This window comes from Chlamydotis macqueenii, chromosome 1 (assembly GCF_036417535.1).
Source record: "Chlamydotis macqueenii isolate bChlMac1 chromosome 1, bChlMac1.mat, whole genome shotgun sequence".
NCBI lineage: Eukaryota > Metazoa > Chordata > Aves > Otidiformes > Otididae > Chlamydotis > Chlamydotis macqueenii.
The window spans coordinates 24033633-24055332 of record NC_141556.1 but is presented as its reverse complement, the minus strand read 5'-3'; the positions used below and the strand labels follow the sequence as shown (position 1 = coordinate 24055332).

The 21700-nt window shown below is 41.7% G+C and overlaps 1 protein-coding gene across 2 annotated transcripts in view; it reads left to right on the top strand.

Moving 5' to 3' along the window:
• The window catches only part of LOC104474737 (ADP-ribosylation factor-like protein 8B), a 31655-nt gene extending 22063 nt beyond the window's left edge, over positions 1-9592 (top strand). The window contains exons 3-7 of one of the 2 annotated variants that reach the window (XM_086739985.1): positions 74-147; positions 497-590; positions 2759-2826; positions 6388-6458; positions 9202-9592. In XM_086739985.1, the coding sequence (XP_086596111.1) occupies positions 74-147; positions 497-590; positions 2759-2826; positions 6388-6458; positions 9202-9251 (357 nt within the window). In that variant the 3' untranslated portion in view covers positions 9252-9592. The remainder of the gene's footprint in view (positions 1-73; positions 148-496; positions 591-2758; positions 2827-6387; positions 6459-9201) is intronic. The other variant, XM_086739986.1, reaches the window with a different exon arrangement.
• The last annotated feature ends 12108 nt before the right edge of the window (positions 9593-21700 follow it).

Sequence of the window (21700 nt, the reverse complement as noted above, 5' to 3'; positions counted from 1 at the left end):
TGTTCTGTTCTGTTCTGTTAGTACTGTGTAGTTCAAGAAAATTTTGGGACTGAGGTGTTCTTACTTTTTCCAGGTATGGGATATTGGAGGGCAGCCAAGGTTTCGAAGCATGTGGGAGCGTTATTGCAGAGGAGTCAATGCAGTTGTGTAAGTTTTCTTTGGTATGCCCATACAAAATGTATTTTAAAGTATATGTTATTAATAGAGAAACACTTTTCTTCCTGTCCACCTCCATCACATAAGAACATTATAAAAGTAGTGTGTTTTGCACATCCAGCAACTCAGGTATATAAGTAATTGCATGTTCCAGGCTGTTTCCCCCCCACAGCCCACATTTAATTCTGTATCTTCCTGTATTAATAAATTCAGGACTTACACAACTCAGGACTATTTTAATGCTGTGTCAGTGCGAACACATTTGTCACATCTCAGATGTTTTAATGCAACTTTCTGCAAGTAATGGACAATATGATAAATAACTATATTCCTGTTGCAGTTACATGGTGGATGCAGCAGACTTAGAAAAAGTAGAAGCTTCAAAGAATGAGCTGCACAGTTTGATAGACAAGCCACAATTGCATGGAATTCCAGTAAGTATTCTGATTGTTATTCTTACCTGAATGTAGACAGTGTAGCCTAAATCCTCATGAATTCGTTCCTCTGGACTCTTGAAAATAGGAGTTAAAATATGACGCAGCCTTGATACATTGAGTGCTCTTAGAAAAATTATTGTGACTTTTTTTTCAGAGGACTCAAAATCTTATCAGTGTGTTTGTATGTTTTCTAGTTTAAAGGTCAGAATAGATTTGGAAAAAATTCATTTTCACATGTGGCCTTATCAAACAGTAATTACTTCAGTCAATCCCCTGTTGGCTGGATTTGAACCAGTGACCCAGATATGTTTCTGGCAGTATCTTAAGGCATGTGAGATTTGGATTTCTGAAGGTTGGAGGACACTAACATCAAATAGTGTCCTCTGCTTCCAGTGGTTGTGGAGGAGCTTGCCTTTTTCTGTGTTCTGACTTTTTTTTTTTCTTGACTTTCTAGTTTTTCAAACAAAACTGTATGGCAAAAATGCAAATATGCATCTGTTCTCTAGTAGGAAGTGTCAAAGAATAGTGTATTCTGCTGAAATTCTGGTGAACTATGGAGATGGAGACTAATGTTGTTTAATTAAATGTAATCAACCAATTTACACCTAGTAGGAATCAATCAGGTTAGCATTGAGCTTTGGTGCTGACGTCACCAAGCAAGAGTTCATGCTTTTGATCATAAGAAAGAAAACGATAGTATTTACAAATCAGGAAGAAGTTACTCACAACTTGATGGCTATTGCTTGGCCCCTTTTTTGTAAGCAAATATTTGGACACTTGGCCAGTGCAAGTGATGCAAGTCATCTTAGGATGAGTAAACAGACAGCCAACATGCAATCCCTGGAAGAATAAAGTTCTTGCGCGTTCGTTCTCGAAGGAGAATTTTTCAAGTGACTCTCCATCTTTTTAATAAGATTTTCTATTATTGTTGCATTTTTGTAGGTAAAGTACGTATTGAACAAATCCTAAAGAAATCTACAGTCATGCTATTCACGGCGAGTGACTTTGTCTGTCCTTTGTACTGTCTTCACATTCAGTTTTACTTCTCACTTTTCCTTCCTGAAATGATGAGTCTTCCGTATCTTCAGAAATATTTAATTAAGTTTCTTTCCTTTCATATGTTATAATATCACATTTCAATTGCCCAGCCTGACCAGCACGGTAATTTCCAAGGTGCAGTAATGTATTTTTCACTTACTTTTATTTCATAGGTAGTAACTAGTATTGAACTTCCTTCAATTTATTGTAGTCAGGCTTTGGCTTTATAGATTTCAAGGTAGCTTTATTAGTCTGAGACTGCAAGTAATGAGTTTTAATGTGTTCCAGATTTGTGGATAATAATGGGACAGTCTTCAGTCAGAATTATAACACATCTGGAAAACAATATAGCAAACATAATTAGAAAAACCTTCCATTGCTTATTTTATATTAGAATGTGCTCAATCCATTTATCTGACCTTAATTTATACTTGAAGCCTTAAGTATTGCATAGGAACTCTTAAGTTCCAGCATCTATTCTGCAAATTTTCTGCATTTTTTAGACTTAATTCCTAATGGCTGCCCTTCTGATTTCTACCATGGCTGCTCAAAGGGGAGCAGGAGGAATCAGTCATTTGGCTGGTGCTTGGGTGATCTGTGGTTTGGGTGTCTGGCAGTTTAGTATGCCAACATTAAGAAGCAGGGGAGCAAAACTGTAGAGAGATTCACATCTGGGTCTTGAGGACCCAGCCTCTATTTCTGGAGCCCTACCTGTGATTAGCATTAGTCTGGTCCTGTGTATTGAGTATCCGCTAGTGGCTTGAGTGTACCTGGTGCATACTATCCTCCTGTTTAGTTGCATGCAAAATGAATCCACTTAGTGCAATTTGACAACATCCCATAATGCCATCTGGAATGGAGAGATTCACTTCCAGAGGAGATTTCTGATACTGATACACCCAGAAATAATTGGATCCAGTTTTCAGAGGGTGTGCATCCAGCATCTGGCCCTGACTGGGAGAGGGATTTCTGTGATGTTCCCATAGTCGCTGGTCATATTGAATATGTCCACTATTGCATTCTAAATACTTGGCTGCAAGATTCAAAACAATACCAGCAAATAGTTAAAGACAAAATAAACTTTTATTGCTCCTAGATTTAACATGAATATGAATTATTTCTTCCAGGTGTTAGTCCTTGGAAATAAAAGAGACCTCCCAGGTGCACTGGATGAAAAGCAGTTAATTGAGAAATTGTAAGTGAAAAACCTGAGACACTGTGAAATTTGATATGTAAGAGAAAGTTGTTGGTAGTCTATGGCAATAACTGGGTATAACAGATTCCATTTTACATTTACAGATATTCCACTTTGAGCTCTGCTGGCAGTTGAAATGTCAATCTAGTCTGATAACAGACTGCAGCAGATTTGAACCTCTCTTGACTATTATTTCAGTTTTGTAAAGTTGTTTCAGATAATCCTGTTTCCCCATCACTGAAGATACAACTGCCATAGATAGTAGTAGGCTTACTTACACTTTTCAGAGTACATCTTTGTGGCAGTTTAATGCTTGAACGGCATTAGAACAGAACCATTTCAAACTACTCTCTGTAAATGTAAGCAATTCAGGTATTTTGGCATATATCCAAAGCAGATACTTATGGTTTACTGAAACTAACTTAAATTGATGCATTGTAAAGGAAATACAAAAATTTGTAGAAATGGCCAGTATAGGAATAATTTTGAAAAGTAGGATGCTGTATCTCAAATCACATAATTTTAATCAGTAGGAGGTGAAGAGAAGTGTAGTTTCAGTATACAAGGATGGTCCAAAGGCTAAGCAACTAAACTGGTACTTAGGAGACACAGAATCACAGAATAGCTGAAGTTGGAAGGGACCTTTGGAGGTCATAGAATCATAGAATCATAGAATGGTTAGGGTTGGAAGGGACCTTCAAAGGTCATCTAGTCCAACCCCCCTGCAAGGAGCAGGGACATCCCCAACTAGATCAGGTTGCTCAGAGCCTCATCCAGCCTGGCCTTGAACGTTTCCAGAGATGGGCCCGTCTTGTCCACTCACATGCTCAAGCAGAGCCACCTATAGCTGAGTGCCCTGGACCATGTCTAGATGGCTTTTGAGTATCTGCAAGACCCAAGACTGTGCAGCCTCTCTGGGCAACCTGTGCCAGTGCTTGGTCACCCTCAGAGGTAAAAAGTACTACTTTATGTTCAGAGGTGGCCTCCTTTGTATCAATTTGTGCCCATTGCCTCTTGTACTGTCACTTTACAGCCTCCCTTCAGATATTTGTACACATTAATAAGATACCCTGCCAGCCTTCCCTTCTGTAGACTAAACTGTCTGAGCTCTCTCAGCCTTTCCTCATACTTGAGATACTCCAGTTCCTCGATCATTTTAGTGGCCTTTCAATGGACTCTCTCCAGTAGCTCCATATTCCTCTTGTACTGGGGAGCCCAGAACTGGACCCAGCAATCCAGATGTGGCCTTACCTGTGCTGAGTAGAGGGGAAAGATCACCTTCCTTGACCTTCTTGCAACACTCCTCCTACTGCAGCCCAGGACACCATTAGCCTTTTTTGCCACATTGTTGGAATATGTTCAACTTGGTGTCCACTACACCAGGACCCCCAGATCCTTTTCTCCAAAGCTGCTTTCCTAGACAGTCAGCCCCCAGCCTGTACTCATGGCTGGGGGTTGTTCCTCCGCAAGGGCAAGACTTTGCACTTCCCCGTGTTGAACTGCATGAGACTTCTGTCAGCCCTGTGGAAGTCCCTCTGGATGGCAGCACAACTCTTTGGTGTATTAGCCACTCCTCCCAGTTTTGCACCATCTGCAAACATGAGCAAACTGTACCTGATCATCCAGATCATTGATTAGGATGTTGAACAGGATTGAACCCAGTATTGATCCCTGGGGTCCACTGATAGTGGCCTCCAACTAGTCTTGGTGCCACTGATTGCCACTCTCTGAGCCTGACTGTTCAGCAGTTTTCAGTCTACCTCACCATCTGCTCATCCAGGCCATACTTCCTCAGCTTGCCTATGAGGATGGTATGGGAGACAGTGTTAAAGCCATACTGAAGTCAAGGTACACAATATTCACTGTTCTCCCCTTATCTACCAAGCTGTAGATTTCATTGTAGAAGGTTATCGAGTTGGTCAAGCACAATTTCCCCATTGTGAATCCATGCTGACTACTCCTGATCACCCTCTTCTCTGTCACATGCCTGGAAATGGTCTTCTGGATTAGTTGCTCAATCACCTTCCTAGGGATCAAGGTGAAGCTGACCATCATGTTGTTCCCTGGGTCCTCCTTCCTGCTCTTTCTGAAGGTAAGAATGACATTTGCTTTCCTCCACTCCTGAGGCATCTCTCCTGATGGCCATCATCATTCAAACGTTATTGACAGTGGCCTCACAGTGACATCAGCAAGCTCCCTCACCACTCATAGGTACATCCCGTCAGGGCCTGTGGACTTCTCTGTGTCCAGTTTGCCCTGACCTGATCCTCTTCTGTCAAGGGTACAACTTCCTTGCTTCAGAATTTACCTTGGTCTCTGGGGCCTGGGATTCCTGAAGTCTAATCTTGCTAGTAAATACGGAGGCAAAGGCAGCGTTTAGTACTTCTGTCTTTTCCATGTCCTGTGTAACCAGGTCCCCCATCTCATTGAGCAATTGGCCCACATTTTCCCTTGTCTTCTGTTTGTCACTTATGTACTTTCAGAAGCCGTTCTTGTTGCCTCTGACATCCCTCACAAGATCCAATTTCAGTTGGGCTTTGACTATTCTAACTGTATCTCTACATGCTTGAGCAATGTTTTTGTATTCCTCCCAGGTTACCTGTCCCTGCTTCCACCTTTTGTGTGCTTCCTTTTTGTGACTGGGTTTCGCCAGCTGCTTGTCGTTTGTCTGCTTACGCCTCCTGGCTTTTTTTCCAGACGCATTAGGATGGGCTCCTCTTGAGCTTGGACGTGATCTTTGGATATTAACCAGCTTTCTTGGACCCTTCATCACTACAGGGCCTTATCCCATGGGACTCTTCCAAGCAGATCCCTGAAGAGGCCAAGTTTACTCTCCTGAAGTCCAGAGAGGTCACTAATTCTCTTTATTAGAGTCTTTTGTGTGATCTCAAGACTCATTCCTTCTGGGTGCCTCCACTTCTCATCTGCTCCAGGAGTGTAATTTGTTTCCTGCATGTCTGCGTCACTTGTGTGAGGATAAATAAATGAAAAAATAACGAAGTGCTGAGAAACTCTGAGGGGGATAGGGAGATTCCCAGAAAGAAACAGAAGTTAATTAAGAATCAGTTTCTTCCTAAATGTAGAGGTGTCCTTTTGGTAGGAATCAGATCTGGTATATTTAAGTATGATATAATAAGCAACCTGAAGATTAATGGTGTGATCATTTGAGTACTGTTATTTGCTTATAAGAGGTATTAGAGATAAAAACTCTGAACTCTAAGTGAAAAGAATAAAAGGTGAATGGAAAGACATCATAATATTACTTGATTGCCACTATAAAATGTTATTTTCAGCTCATGGATTTCTGTGTTTTTATTATTCATTGTTACACTGACTTAATGAGAAATTTGAATTTTTGTGAAATGACTTTATATCCTTTTAATCTTTATAGTTTAAGAAACCTGACTTTTTTTGTGTGCAGTAGCATATTTTAAAAATTCAATATCTGAGGATAAAATTGAACCCATTGAATAAAAAGCAGAAAACATGTAATTTAATGGAAATTTCTGTTGTCAGTTTTTGTGGAGTTATAACACTACTTTTTTTTTTTCTTTTCTATAGAAACCTTTCAGCTATTCAAGACAGAGAAATCTGTTGCTATTCTATTTCATGTAAAGAGAAGGATAACATCGGTAAGATTCCTTTTCTTACAGCATCATCAGTGTATACGTTGTACTTTGGGTGAGATGCTAAAAATGTTAATGAGATTTGAGATCTAACTCCAACATATAACTGAAAAATCTCAATTTACTTTGAAAGATTTTGTTGCAAATATTGCATGCAATTGTATTTGTTTTAATATAGAATCACATGTAATTTAAAAGTCACTTGTCTAATTATTTAGTTCCATGTGAAGTAAAGAAATTAATTTGACCAGGGCCTTGGAAAAGTATGTTTGAAAATCAAAGTAATTGAATCCCTCACAAAAACTGTGTTACTTTTGAAAAAATAATAACTAGATATGAAGACCTTCCAATTATTATGTGGTGCTTAATAGATTTTGGTAAGTGTTTTGCTCTGTACATTATTTTACTTTGTAAGCAGGCCTTGCGTGCGTGTGGCTGTATGGTAGTGTTCCTCAGACTGAGGGACTAGTGCTTCTGTCCTGCTGGAGATGCACAGAGCGTATCCTGAAGTCAGTGAAGTTGTCTCCCACCTCACCTTTGCTTTTTGTCCTTTCCTCTCTCACTCCTTGGTTTCCTTTTCTTTCCTGTCCCTTTCCTCTGTCATGTTCTCCCGTTCCGTTCCCTCCACAGGGAAGGAGAAAGGGGTGAAGCACAGGCTAAGCCAGCAGCAGCAGTTGCCTGGGGACATGCTGCCTCTGTGCCACCCTTCTCCCCTCCAGGCTGCTAAGACGAGTGATGCTGGATGGGAGGAATACAGCCTGGATAGATAGTTATAGCTGCTTCTTGAGGAAGCCAGACTCATTAGAAGAGCTAAGCAGCTCTGTAGGGCTCAGCTGAATGAGAGACGGTGGGAGTGGGAATAGGAGAAAACCACTTTCTCCCAGCAGCAGGGAAAATTTCCATCCTAGGCAGAGAGGACCAGGTAGTGGAAGTGGTGAGGAGACTATGCCATGACACCTGGGCTTCAGAGAGCTGGGTCAGCTGTCTGCAGGGACGTGTTAGGTGGTGAGGGCTTCTCTTGGAAATGGTGTACACGATTTTGGTACGTTGCTTTGGAGGAGACCAGACCTAGGTTTGCTGCAGCTTGAGGTGCAACAGTTATCTCTGAGTGAGGGAAATATACAGAATGTGCTGTTAAACTGGGATATAAGGACTGAGGAGGACAACATCGTCAGGATTATCTGCATCGGTGAAGGGCAGTGAGGGTGGCTGAGGTTTTAGAAATACAGTGCTTGATCCTCATCAAATTGGGAAAGCTGCAGTGGAGGATCTTACAAGTGACATTGTGACTAGAAACTGGTAAAAACAACTTAATTTCTGAAAGGATCCTGGAGAAAATGGATTTTGATCCTGGTTCATTTATATGGATGGTCCAGGGGAGAAAAGCATGCAAAAAAAGCATGCTGGAATTTGCAAATAGGAAATTAATGAAAAGAATGATCACTTCACTTACTTGTAGAAATTTTGGGAGTAGCTGTGAAAAAGACTCAAATCCTAACTGAGAATCAGTAAAATATCTTCCAGTGTAACGTTGTGCCTAGGAAGGGTAACCTGTTTCCTGAATATTTACCCAAAGGAATAACAAATGGGAGCAGGCAGTGTATATCACATCTGTCTGGAACTATGCAGGCATTACTGGAGTACTGTGTGCCGTATTTTGGTGAAGATCTTGAGAAACTGAAAAGAAGTTGGGCAAGAACCTAGGGAGTCCAAAGGACTGGAAAATACCATTTATAATTTAAAAATATAACGAAATAATATTTAACTTATTAAAGTGATGAAACTACTAGGTTGTTAAGGAGAAGAATGGGAGCTGTCTGCTTTCTGTGCATTTTTGATTGATGTCAATGCAGTTGAATGAGATAGTAGTCGTTTTTCAGTGCAAACTGCAGCCTAGCTACCTGGTCTCCTCAGGAGGTGTAGATGTAAGGCTGCCAGTTTCTGTGTGCTGAGAGACAGTGGAAGATCAGTATATAGTTATTGGCTTTGGTTTAGATGTCATGGGATGCTTTTGTCTGCAGTCTCAATGCCTAAGCTGGTCTACCAGGATATTAATAGAGTGCTGTCCTGAACTTAGGACAGATGTGGCAACAAATTTAAATTTGAGGGCTAGAGCTGTTTCTGTCCCCTGACATCCTTCCTACCTCCCTGACAGATGTTATTGCCCTGAGGCAAAAACGTCTAATCTGCTCGTGAATCACTTTGTGAACTGCTGCAGTTTCCAGCCCAATGCATTAGATTGTATCAGGAGAGGTACCAGTTTCAGCTATCAAATTTGAGTCCAGTGTTTGTCTTTCAGAGACCTTGGACTTCTACAACCTGCCTAAGTGGCTTCTTAATGCTTTGTCAGATATTTGCCCTTTTCTTTCCTTCTGGTCGTGTATTTCTGCCTTTGTTCTCACACTGCATTTTATTCCAGTCTGGATTTTACAGTTGATTTTATGGTCATCTTAAATCTTTGCTTTTCCAACAGTTCTTCATGTGTGGCTTGAAGAACTTGATGTCAGTCATCATACTTTGAGAATACAAAATACACATAATTTGAAAACAAACAAAAAACACCAGAAAAAAACCTACCTGTAGTTTTAAGTACTGAATTTTTAATTAGGTGTAAATGAGAGCCTATGGTTTCTGGGTTTTGTTTGTTTGGGTTTTTAAAATTTGTATGAATCTACTGGTGTTCTGCTGTCCTTATACATGCTGCAAACAGGCTGTTGAGTTTTTAATTTTATTTTATCTGTCCTGGCAGACATAACATTACAGTGGCTTATTCAGCACTCCAAATCAAGACACTGTTGAAGAAAACTTGCTGAAGATAACTCTTCCCAATCACTTTGACTCCTATCAGCTATACACGACTGAAAAGATAAAGAATGCAACTGCGTACTACCAGGACTCACTTTGGTCATATTTGTTAACAGAAGTAAAACTGAGTTATAGCTTGTCTCTCTATTTTGGTTCTTTTTAAAAAAATCCAGATACTTGTCTGCCTAGGTGAAATTCCTGAGCGCCTTAACACAAAACTGAAAGAAATCAATACTTTTCTTGGCTGAAGTGTTTGAGTTTATGCATGTGAATTGTCAAATACTTAGTAATTTTTTTCTAATTTGAAACTGAATAAACTGCACAGTGGAAACCGATATGATTGGGGTTTTTTTATCGTATCATATAATTATTAACACTGAATGTTTTCCCTGCAAACACCTGTAGTTAAATATCAATGATCAATTAAAACCATAATTAAAAGCATCTTGTTTGAACAAAATGCTCAGAACACTGTCAAATTGGTGAGAAGTTACTTCCAGAGCAGTGTATCTGTAGTTACCTGTTTTTTCCAGTCACTAATGTAAATTATTCATATGAATAGTCTTTGGGAATTTCAAATTCTCTGTTGGGAAAAGAAAGAGTCTGAATGTTTTTCTCTCTTAAACAGAGAACGAAATACAGAGAGAGCAGGTGAGATCACGTGCATCTTTTCTGACATTATTACCCCCAAAATGAATGAATTTCCTAGGCGTTTTTATTGTAAATGAAGTCAGTTTCACAGTGCTTTTGGACTACTCCTTCCATTCCTGAACTTTGCAGCCAGTTCTCCAAGACTGCACGAGTGAGAAAAGCGGTGCTGGCTCCTATCGTTCCCTTGCTTTGTTCAATGTAGTACTGCCTAGGGAGAGGACCAAAGAAATTAACTTCCTATATGTGGTATACGCATCACCAAGTACTAACGCAAACTAAAGACAAGCTGTGGAGGGAGGAGAGGTTCTGAGTTGACTGAATGAATCTCTGTGAATAAGAGATGAGAATGAGCAATTTTGTTATTAAAATTATCCCATTATACAGCATGCCCTGATTTTTTTTTTCTTATTTCTTCCACTGTGTGACCTTGTGTCTGAACTTAAGGCAAATTAGCACAGGCAGTGACCTCACTGTTCCCATTTGAAACAGCCTGTCTGTTTTTCAACAACTTGCCTTGAAGTAATTTTTCAAAACGGGCTTAGCTCAAGATGAGTGTTTACTGTCACACTCAATAGCTTTCTGGGAAAGAGGAATTGTAGCTGACTGACAACTTTGACATCCTATTTCTGAGACTGCATATGGCCATAACGTGTTACAGAGATCTAGATCGCTGGAGACAGTATTGCAGCAAAGTTGTTTGGAGAGGTCACAGACTTTGTCTGCAGAGGAGCCTCTGTGCAGGGAGTCTCCACTTTGCAGACAGCAATATATAACACAGTGCCTTGCATGGATCCACATCAGGTGTGTTTCAGAAGCAGGGAGGGCATGGAGGTATGTGGAGTGACCACACTGTGATTGCTTTCCGCTTCTCAGTGCTCGCAAGACAGAGCAGCAGAGGCTGCTGTCGTGCTCTGGCTTTGACTGGGAAGTGGTAAGTGCCATGGTGTGCTCGGACATCCTGGTCCCTACGCATGTGTGATGGTGGTAATCTGGCCAACATGCACAGCATCCTCCAGGCTATGGGAAAAGGGTGGTGTTGGGGGATGTGGACAGTTGAGGAATGAGGATTAATCTTCAGTTTAGGCACAGCTCATAGCCCCAGACTCCACAAAGGCAAGAGCCCTAAAATAGTATAAGTGCAGCAGTGATACAGACATGTTTCCCTTCCCTTTTTTCCTTCTCCAAGCATAGGAACAGCTTAACTGTCGCCCAGGGCTATACAAAACCACCAGATGCCAAACATCTGTTTTACTTCCAGCACATTTTATTTATTATTTTTTTTTCCTGCTAGCGATGTAATTTTCCCCATATTTCTTTTCCATTTGCATTGTGTCTTGTAGAAAGCAATCATGAACATAAAATTTTAGTTAAATGATATGAAAAAAAAATCCAAGTCAAATTTTTTATCAAATGCACTATAAAAATTTCTACATTTATGGCAGAGAGCAGTGGTACATACATAATTTGTTCCTGAATAAGCTGTTTTGTAAAATGTTGGTACTTCAGTCACCTGAGCAGCATACTAAATCAAATGTGCATTAGGACAGGGTGTACAAACTGGCTGTCACAAGACTTTCGAGCAGGCCCATGGAACATGTAAAAGAATTGTGTACAGTGACCCCAAAATTTTGAAGCTGGTGAAACAGAACAAACTCTCCCCTTGGCTGGCATCTCCCGTGAGGCTCTTCTGCCTCTTGTTATGACCCAGCCTGGTCCGTAGCACGTACCCTGTGATCCTGCAAGGGCCTGCATAACAAACTCTGGCTGGCTCAGGCCATGATGTCGTGGCTTAAAGGCAATTAAGGGAAGTGGGATATGGGTGAAGGACTGGCTTCTGGCTGTTTGTTTTCTATATCATGATTTCCAGGCCAGTCCATGCCTACGAGTCAATATGTGGCAGTTTATGTAGTATGTCTGTGCAACACTTCTTCCTCTGCATTTGTCTTACTCAAATGCCTTCAAAGAGCAGGACACATTTATACTATTCCCTGGGGTGCAGTGACAGGAGCCATGGTATCTGTCCATAATATTTTTGTGCTTGGGACCTAAAACATTGACACGCTGTCTTATGGGGAGTGCCTGCAAACCTGGTCTAGAGCCAGAAGTCATCAGTGTGGAGTGATGCGGGACAGGATATGGAAATCAAAGAAGTGTGAGATGTCCTTACATCCTCCTTACTTATGGGGAAGGATCGTTTTAAGATCTGTGGGACAATGAATGAGAACAACATCATGTGTCATCAAATGTGATATGATCAAATTTTATCCCTGACAAGGGATATCCTGTAAGCAATCTCAAAATGGATAAACAGGAGCAATGCAGCTGACCCATGTCATGATTATGGATGTTCTCAGCCTGAATACAGAGCACTTCTATGTCTCCTTTGCCTTGGTCAGCATGGTCATTTGAGCGAAAAGATCCATTCTGAGAGCAATCCATGCAATGTGAGCACTTGCAAGCTGAGCAGCCAAACGTTTCTTGGAGAGTGGACTCTGTTTCTGATGTGATCTAAAGTAATAAGCACTTGGACTGGAAACGGAGCACTTCTGTGAGGGTTGTTCATGGTCATGGTCTCTGTAGGCAGTGCCCTGCTTGTCAGCAACTTTGGCCTGAAGGAGAACAGGGGGAGCAGGGTGGGAAGAGCAGACTGAGAGCCAGGGCAAAGCCAAGCAGCAGGCAATGGCAGCGCCTGTGTGCTGCATGCAATGTCCAACCCGCCCGCGCCCTCCCCCTGCCCCCGCCTTCTCTTAGCCTTTTCTCTACCTGTGTGATGGTGTCTTCTATGCCACCTGGCTCTGGCGAATGCTGCCTCTCTTGCCTTTCCAGCTGTGGCTGCTGAGCAGGTCTGTGCTGGTCAGTGTGAAAGGGAGGAAGGCTAATGCCACCACAGCCACATGGCAGCTAACAGGACCGGGGCCAGCAGGCCCTTCAGGGCTCAATGCTTGCTGAGCCTTTGCAAGGCCTGCTGCCTTGGAAAGGCAAAAGGACAAGAGATGTGCAGCTCACAGCAGCCATCTGTGGGTCTCTGCTTTGGGAGGAAGCAGGATGAGGAAAGCTGTTGCCCTGCTGGATAGTCTCCCCTGGAGTGAGCCGGGTGCCAGGCTCCTCATGGCACGGTTTGGTAATTCTCCTTGCAGGTGCCTGTTGCTGGCATGGGAGCATGCTCAGGCTGGTGCAGAAGGGGCTGGGATCACTGCTTGTGTCTGAGAGATTTTGCAAAAGCACAGCTTTTAAGAGGGTGGACAGGCAGTCCCATGGCATCCAGTGGTACAGGCTCTGCCCTGCTGCTGTTGGGTGTGGACTGGTGGCCTTGGTTCCTCTGGAGGCAGCTGTGTCAGCATAAGCATTTGAATTTGTGCTGAAAGAAACATTCGGAAGGGTTAGCCACCTCTGCATAGATTTTCCCAATGGCTCTCCAAGGCCATGGTAGTGTGGACAAGGTATGGGGCATCATAGCAATTCAAATATTTCTTTGGGTGCCTAAGCCCTTGTTTGAGAATTGCTGCTCTGGATGATTCTACTTTTCATGGGCTGTGCGGTAGTGTCCAGCACGTCCTGTGATGGAGTCAAAGCTCCACACTTATGAGTTGAAAAAAGAGGGGAGTGATTTCTCTGTCATCTCTGAATACCTAATCTTGAAAACCTCCTGCCAGAGACAACTCCTCCCTAGGGCTCACAGACAGGCATTTAGAAAATGCTTTTGTTTTTTGACTGAGTGGACCAGATTGCACCTAGTGCACATAATTTTGCAAAATGGTCCCCAAGGAGGGTAGCTCATCTGCCTTCCAGTTTCAAAAATGGAAGCACTATGATACGCCTATGTTAGCAGTATACTTTTTCAGGAATAAGGTATTTACAGATAAGTGCACTTAAAGTAAGTGGGTTTGTTAAGCAGCGTTGCCTGACTCTTTGTGCATTGTTATCTATAGATTGCATGGAAAGTGTTTTCACTGAAGTGGAAAACAAGTCAATAAAGTTCCCTAATCCTTCAATGTAAAAGCAGGCACATGCACTGCTGGTATTTAAAGTTTTTTACCAATTAAAGGACAAAGAATGCAAGTTTGCAGCATGTCACTTGATTTGGAGGCTGCACTGTACAGCTGTATTGGACCAAGAACCTTGTTACAGAGATTTGAGAGCAAAAGAGCTTCTGTATTTTGAATCAGTGTCTCCCCTAATGCTGATAGCATCATAAGTAACCCCTACGCAAGGTTCTCCTCCTTGCATGCTGTGGAGAAGTTGCCCTCCAATCTGGAAAAGAGACTGGAGTAGGTCCCAAGGCAATATCAAGACCATTTATGCAGCATCTTGTACCTTCCTTCCTCTGTCTTCTTCTCCTCCAAGCTTATGGCAGTAGGACTTGAATAGAGTGTTTTAAAACACTAAAATAGCTGTATTTTGGTTTTGGCAGGTGTGGTGAAGCCTAGTGCAGAGATACTGTGAGTCAGCTTTTCTTCCCCTTTCTAGTTGCATAAGGACTTAGAAATCCTAGGGATGAGTAAATTTCACGCAGAATAAAGAGCTGCTTCTATACCCAGAAATACAACTTTCTGGCTAACGAAGAGGTGATCTGATGCCTCTGCAGTTCAGAAGACAGCATGGAAAGGTATATAGTAGTGCACGAAGTGTCAGAATGTATATCAGTTACAGAGGAAAAGGATTTATTGACATCTGTTGAACAATATCTAAGTGTATTCTTCAAAAAATAGCCAAAATGAGACCTTTGGGAAAACAGTAATTCATTTTCAGTCCATGGAGAGGAGTGAACTGGGTTTACCTTTGTTTTTAAACCTTTAAGCCAAATCCACACACTAAGTCTTGATCCATGCACAACCCCAAACAAGTACTTTACAGGCAGATGGCTAGTTGGCTACCTGTCTATTTGAATAAAGTCAAAATTAATCAGATTTTAATCAGAATACGTTGTTAGTCGCAAAGAAGAAAGAGCCGAACACATCCTCTCTTTTATAGAGATTAAGGCAGATATAAATAAATATAAAAATACTGTAAATATTTTTGCTGTATTCATGCTGTACGGAGATCTGTAAGTGCTCCACAAAGAACCTGGCAAGATGATCCAGATATGTTTCAGTATTTATTATACACTGTGCCACCAAATTCAGCTTCCAGATCAGGTTAATTAAGAGCCCCTGATACCACTCCATATCTGACAGCCTTCAGTATGTGTCATCCTGGATCAAAGTCCCATTCCTTGGCACTCCAAAGCTCAGCACCCAAACCATCAGTCCGCCCATTTCCTTGGTGCTTGGTAGGCAGCAGATGGAAGATGCCTTTAGCACTCTGAGGCTGTTAACCTGAAGACTGCCACCTTAAGACACCTTTCATGTTTCTACAACCTCAGCTTCCATACTAAGTGAAGGAAAACAGTTTTATCATGCACTTGTGTATCAGCCAGTTTATTCCCTCATGTTGTACCAAAAACTCCACCACTTTGCTGGAGGACCTCCTGAGGAGTGGAGAACTGGCTTGGTCAAAAAGTAAGTTTTACCTTCCTCATCTTTGAGAAAGATGAATTCCTGGCACTGTAAAGCAAGTCTGCCATGAAATGAAATGGAAAAAAATGTTTTCATTATGAACTACTCAGGAGGGCTGTCTTCTATTTCCAGGACCTGAGAGCTTCATTTTCTTAGTTTTGCTTGTGAGGAAGTCAGATATTCCAGGCAGTGAGTCTTTTAGCCTTTTTATTACCTCAGGTCCTACCTCTTTGAGTAGTCTTCCCTACACTGAGATTTTCTCAGTGTTTATGGCCCAACATGTAATGAAGTTCTGAAACCTTATGAATTGTGAGTTTCAACCTTAGGGTTTAGCCACTGCCTCTTTTGTAAATGCACTAAATGAAAAAGAAATGGATACAACATAAAATCTCTGTGTTTCGGGATACTTTTCAGTTAATACAGTGATGTTTAGATATGTGCCTAACACCCAGAAGTAATTTGTGTTTTGCCCACAATCACCAGCAAATGCAATGACCTGTTCTAGGTATCATCCGTATAGCTGCTAATATACTAGGTCTATTTGTTGGGTAAGTAAAGCTATTTTATCTGCAAAAAGGTAAGGTTAGCATATCCATTCAGGCTTGGAGGTAGACAAGGCAGAAGTATTTTTGTGCATTTGAAGAACGAAATCACCTAACATGTTCTTAACCTTCTTTAACTTCTCAAATTCTCTTCATTCTCATTTCTCCTAGAACTAGAAAGTCCTAAAGCCATTTTTCTATTATTACATGCTTTCTATTATTACATGCTTCATTTGCATCAATTACACAAAGATCAGAGCTGAATGGCCTGTAAGTGGAGGTAGCTTCAAGAAAGCAGTATTTAATAAAGACAACTCAGATCTGTAGTGCTACAACCAGCCATTCTTTCTGGAAATGTTTTGTTTTGGAAATACAGGAATGGAGAAAAAGCATGGAATACATGTAGGACTTTTAAGAGATACTGCTAAAGAGATTAGCGGTGAGGCCTATACATATTTGCAATTTCATTGCTTAAAATCTTCCTTTAGAGTATTTGTTTGAAGTCGAATTATAGTAAGGTCCTTAAAGTCCTTTTTGCCTTTGTGTTTATATGATCATCATTAAATATTTTACAAGTGGATTTATAGGTTTCTGTGAAAAAGGCAAACTAAAGGACTTGAGGAACAAGGAAGGCTTTATTGAGGGGAGGAATCGTCATGCAAAAGGACTTTGTTTTTCTGAGGCTTTCCTTACTGGTATGTATTAATTGGTTTTCATTGAGAATAAAGTCAAAGCTGTCACACTGCCTTACACATACCAAAACAAAGTTCAAAGTTGTAGTTCAGTCTGCGTTGAACTAAGCATAAAAGAGGGAAACACTAACAAAATAATCCTGCAGTATTTGAACCATTGGAAAACTGATTCCTAATTAAATGTAGCATAACTGTCAAAATAACCATGCAGTACATTTGAGAAATGAGACTCAGAAATCACATGTAAGAAGTCTGAGCATCAGGCTTTCTCAATTTACTGAAGCTGTGAACTAATAAATAAATGTCTTCAAAATAAGAGATGAAAGATGAGGGAACAGCAAGAGATATTTTCACACAGTACAGAACAAAATATATTTATATTTGTCATGGATAGTTTTAATTACATTTAATTGTTGTACTTTAAGCCTTTAATAGAGGATTTTTAATGAGCACGGTAAAATATTTGCCATCGTTAGTTTTTAATGCAATAAAATTCAATGTCAATCTGTTGTAAATCAGTGAAACGCTGCTGAAGTCAGCGGGGTCACAGTTTGAGGCTCAAGTCCCTTATTTTGCATCAAGTGCAGCTGATTTGCTCTATTAGAGAGTGTAAACAGAGAATCATGCTGTGCAAAACCTGAAGTGTGGGCATGGCACCTTTCGGGGAGGAGAACTGGAGGTTGTCGTTACTGGCTGAGGTTTGCTGGTGCAGGGGCTAATGAAAACTGACAGATGAATCCTCAGGAAAAAATATCTCCTCACAAAAATAACAACCATGCAAATTAGTATGATACACGAAGGGGGTGAAGATTTATGTGACTGTTTCCTTCATCCCTTTCATCTGGATACCGTTTTTTGTGCTGTTCCATAATGATGCTCATTTATCTGCTTCACTTACCGCTGCCTGCCCTTCCTCCTATGCCACTCCTGTATGCAGGGCCCCCGACGGGCACACAGGGCTGCACCTTCCTGGCCTCTCATTCTTGATCCTCACTGATTATTTTTTTTTGTGGTGATAGAGCTGTTGCAGCTGAGGAAGCTCTTTGGCCCAGCTCTTCACGCTCCCTTTCTGCCAGAGCTAATTTCCTCACAGCAAAGGTGATAGGATGGGCAGCAGCCCTGCACTGCAGCCGCAGCAGATCATAGCCTTGGTATTGCAGTCAACAGAAATGCATGGCAATTCAAGTTCATAAACCAGGCTGTGAGGTGACTGAGCCTTGGGTGAACTGTTTTACTCCCTGCCAGGCTTAAATCTGACAAAAATGGTGAGGCAGAGCCAGGCTGCTGAGGCTTCAGCCCAGGTCCGTGAAGATGAGCGGGGAGATTCCTACTGCTTTTAATGAAAAGAGGACATTGGCTTTAGATTATCCACAAGACTCAATTCTGCTGCGACACTTACAAAGAATAAGGAGTTCCACTTGAGCAACACATGAGTCAAGCCTTCATTTCTGTCCCACCATCTTGCACAGAAAACTGCTGAGAATCAATGCAATTACCTTTCTCTACTTCTGTCGTAGTTCAGCCCCCATCGGGACCAGACTACGCAGTCTCTCTCTCGCTCCCCCCACCCTCCGAGAGAATAGGAGGAGATGATATAAGGAAAAACGGCTCAAGGTTTGAGATAAGGACGGGGAGAAATCCTTAAAGTTACTGTCACGGGCAAAACAGACTTGACTTGTGGAAAACTATTCATTTTTTTCTAAAACTAGCAGGAGAATGAGACAGGGAACAAGATAACCTCCCCCCATCCCTCCCTCTTCCCGGGCTTAACATTATCTCTACTACCTTCCACTCCCAAGCGGCACAGGGTGAAAAAGGGAATGGGGGTTGCGGTCTGTTCATCACGCGTTGTTTCATGCCGCTGCTTCATCATCGGGGGAAGAACTCCTCACATTCCTCTCTGGCTCCTTCGTGGGATCCCTCCCACGCACCACAGTCCTTCATGAAACTGCTCCGGCGTAGGTCATGTCTTCCATGGGGTGCAGTCCCCCCAGAACAGCTGTCCCAGCAGGCCCTCCACAGGCCACAGCCTCCTTCAGGCCTCCACCTGCTCTGGCGTGGGGTCCTCCATGGGCTGCAGGTGGATCTCTGCCCCTCCATGGACCTCCATGGCCTGCACAGGGACAACCTGCTCCACCATGGTCATCACCACAGGCTGCAGGGGAATCTTGGCCAGGAGCCGCATTACTCCTCCCCCTCCTCCTGAACTGACCTTGGCGTCTGCAGCTGTTCCTCACAACAAGCTGGCAGATGCCTCTCAGGATCCTTTTTACATTTTATTCATTTCTCATCTCCTCTCCACTTCTTGCAGCCAGGCTGGGCCGAGTTGGGCCCAGTTGGCTGCCCGGCGGGAGGCCAGAGGGTAAGGCCTGCAAGGCCCACAAGGCTCGTGCCTCCCCCTCTCTGCCCCCTGCTCAGCTGCTTCACATCGTCTCTCTCTTTTTCTTTCCTGTTTTCCCCTTCTTAAATACGTTATCTCACAGGCGTTATCATGGGACATTCTGCTACCAATTGGCTCGGCCTTGGCCAGCAGCGGGTCCGCCCTAGGCCCGGCCGAGTCCACTGAATAAAGGGGAGCAACTTCTAGCAGTTTCCTACAGAAGCTACCACCTTAGGCCCTCCTTACTAAACAAAACCAGAACAACTTCCTTCTTACCATCCTTCCTTATCATCTCCACTCTGCTGCCTCTAAAACGAGATTCAGGCTTCTTAGAACAAATTCCTTGTCTTTCCATTTAGAGTGCAAGGTGTTAGCCTTTTTGAATGTTGTGAGATGATAAATATGCCATGAAAAATCTGTCTTCTGCATTTAACTGGACAGTAATTAATCCTAGAGCTTTTTCGTTCCTTCTGGGAATGGTACTGTCAGCTACTTCCTGACAATGAAAGGCAATTGGTAATAGGCAAATAGGCAACCTGCTTGATGAAGTGAGGTGGATGGTGGATTTCTCTGAAGATATTGATACAGAGCAGGGTCTATTTGAGAAAATAATGAAACAACAGGGAGGGAAAGGGAGGAGAACTGAGGAAAACCAGGCAGTTGTCCCCTTGTCACTCAAAGACAGGGTTCAGCGACAACTCACCTCAAATGTTGTTCCAAAGTTATTGGTCACTGTCCTATCTACTCTCAATCTAAAGCAGCAGAACATACCTAAACAATAGATGTGCAAGTACACACACACACATACATATATATAGAGAGAGAGAATGATAGTTGATGCACTTTTCATTTAAATATAAGATATAATGTATTAATGAGCTTCAGCCTGAAGTTTAAGCTTTTCACAGCACAGTGTGAAGGGCTATTGTGGTGAACAACATCAGCATCAGGTAACTTGCTGAATTCCTTACTCAAGTATGGGATAATTATTATAAATAAGTGCTCTTTTTTTTTTTTCATTTCTGCACATTTGTGTCTTTGTATTTTGCAAATTGTGTTTTCTGCTTTGTGTTTAGCAAAAAAAGCACTTTTATTTGCTTTCACCTCAGTCTGCCATAAGATAAAGCTATTTTTAAGATCATTTTCAGATGTCAAGCTATCCCCTCCCTGTATGTGTTACCACCTTTTGAAGTAGGAAACTGAGAAACCTAACAATTCTTAGACTCCCCAGAGCCTTGCTCCAGAGTGGGGAGTGTTTAAGAGTGATGCATACATTTTCATACTACCTGCACAGGTTGGTTTCAAAGTTACTGGTGTGGGAATCCAAGAAGTAGATGTGTCTTCCTGTGACTGGCAGAGCGCAGGGAAGCTTGCTGACCTATAGCAGGGTGTGAGGCGTGCGTGTAAAGTGCAAGAGTTTTCAAGGTGTTATAGCAATCACTCTATTACATTCTTGAGAAGGCTTGTGAAATCTGCTGTTGAATAAATTTGAAGAGTTTGTCCCTGTTCACAAAAGATTTGGGAGTACGAAAAATATTTTAAGCAAATGTCACCACAGTTGACAGTAAAGACCTCCAAACTCTTCCATGGACTTGTGTCCACTCTCTTTGCAAAGACATCTGTTAAATACTGAGTGGGTGAGGAAAAAAAGCAACCTACCAGTCCTCAGAAAAAAAGCTTTTCTTCATTAATCTCACCAAATCCATGGATTTTTGTTATAGAAATGGAAACATTAGCAATCTATGTGTGTGGATTAACATTTGCCTGGGTCTTTGGCAGGTCTACCTCAAAGAAAAAGACTTCAGAATCTGCAGACTACAAAGCCAAAGCGTGCATAAATTGCACATGCTTTTCACAATCGAACCATCATTTGGTTTCGGAAGTTTCAGCAACACAGCATAAGCTGTTATTTATACCTTTGGGATTATTATCTGAGAGTCCCTTGAGTATTATCCACTGGATTCGGTCTCTTTTTCAACAAGTGATGGTCCTTTTAACATACATGTAACGTGGAGTGGATATAGCCAAGAACTCTTTTCTGTCTGTTGGAGAAACTTCTTTTCATTGGCACCCAGAGGCATTTGTGTCCTGCTGTGTTTATTAAAGTGCTGGCCTAGATATTGCTGAAATAGATAGCTTTGGGGTAACAAGGGGATATGTATGTACGAAAGATGTTTTTTACCACTCTTTTTCTCTAGTTGACGTTACATGTAGAGACAGCGACTCATAGAAAATATCAGCAGATATTATTTTTGCAGTGACAGATAAATGAAATTTGTTTTGTAAGTCTATGGACTGTAAGTTTTATTTCTTGTTTTTCTTTTCTATTGTCTATTAGAAGCTGAATTTTTAAAAATGTAACACAAAACTTAATCTGAAGAAATTCTTCTGATAAATGCACTGTATCAAAACCAGTAAGCAATGCAATGTGTCCCCTGTTCTTCTTCCAGGAGGAGAAAAATAAACTAAGGTGTTTTGAGATATATATATATAGAGGTGACAAAATATAGTAGTTACGCAAGCCAAGCTTTTTCCTGCTCCTGATAATGCGATCAGCATTGAGGATGGATACTACAGCTATGTATTTGCAAGCTAGGAGAGCTGAGTGGCAGAAAGATAAATTGGTTATCTGGAATAACTCACTTGTTCTCTTTGCCACCAGCTGATGTACCTTCATCATTTT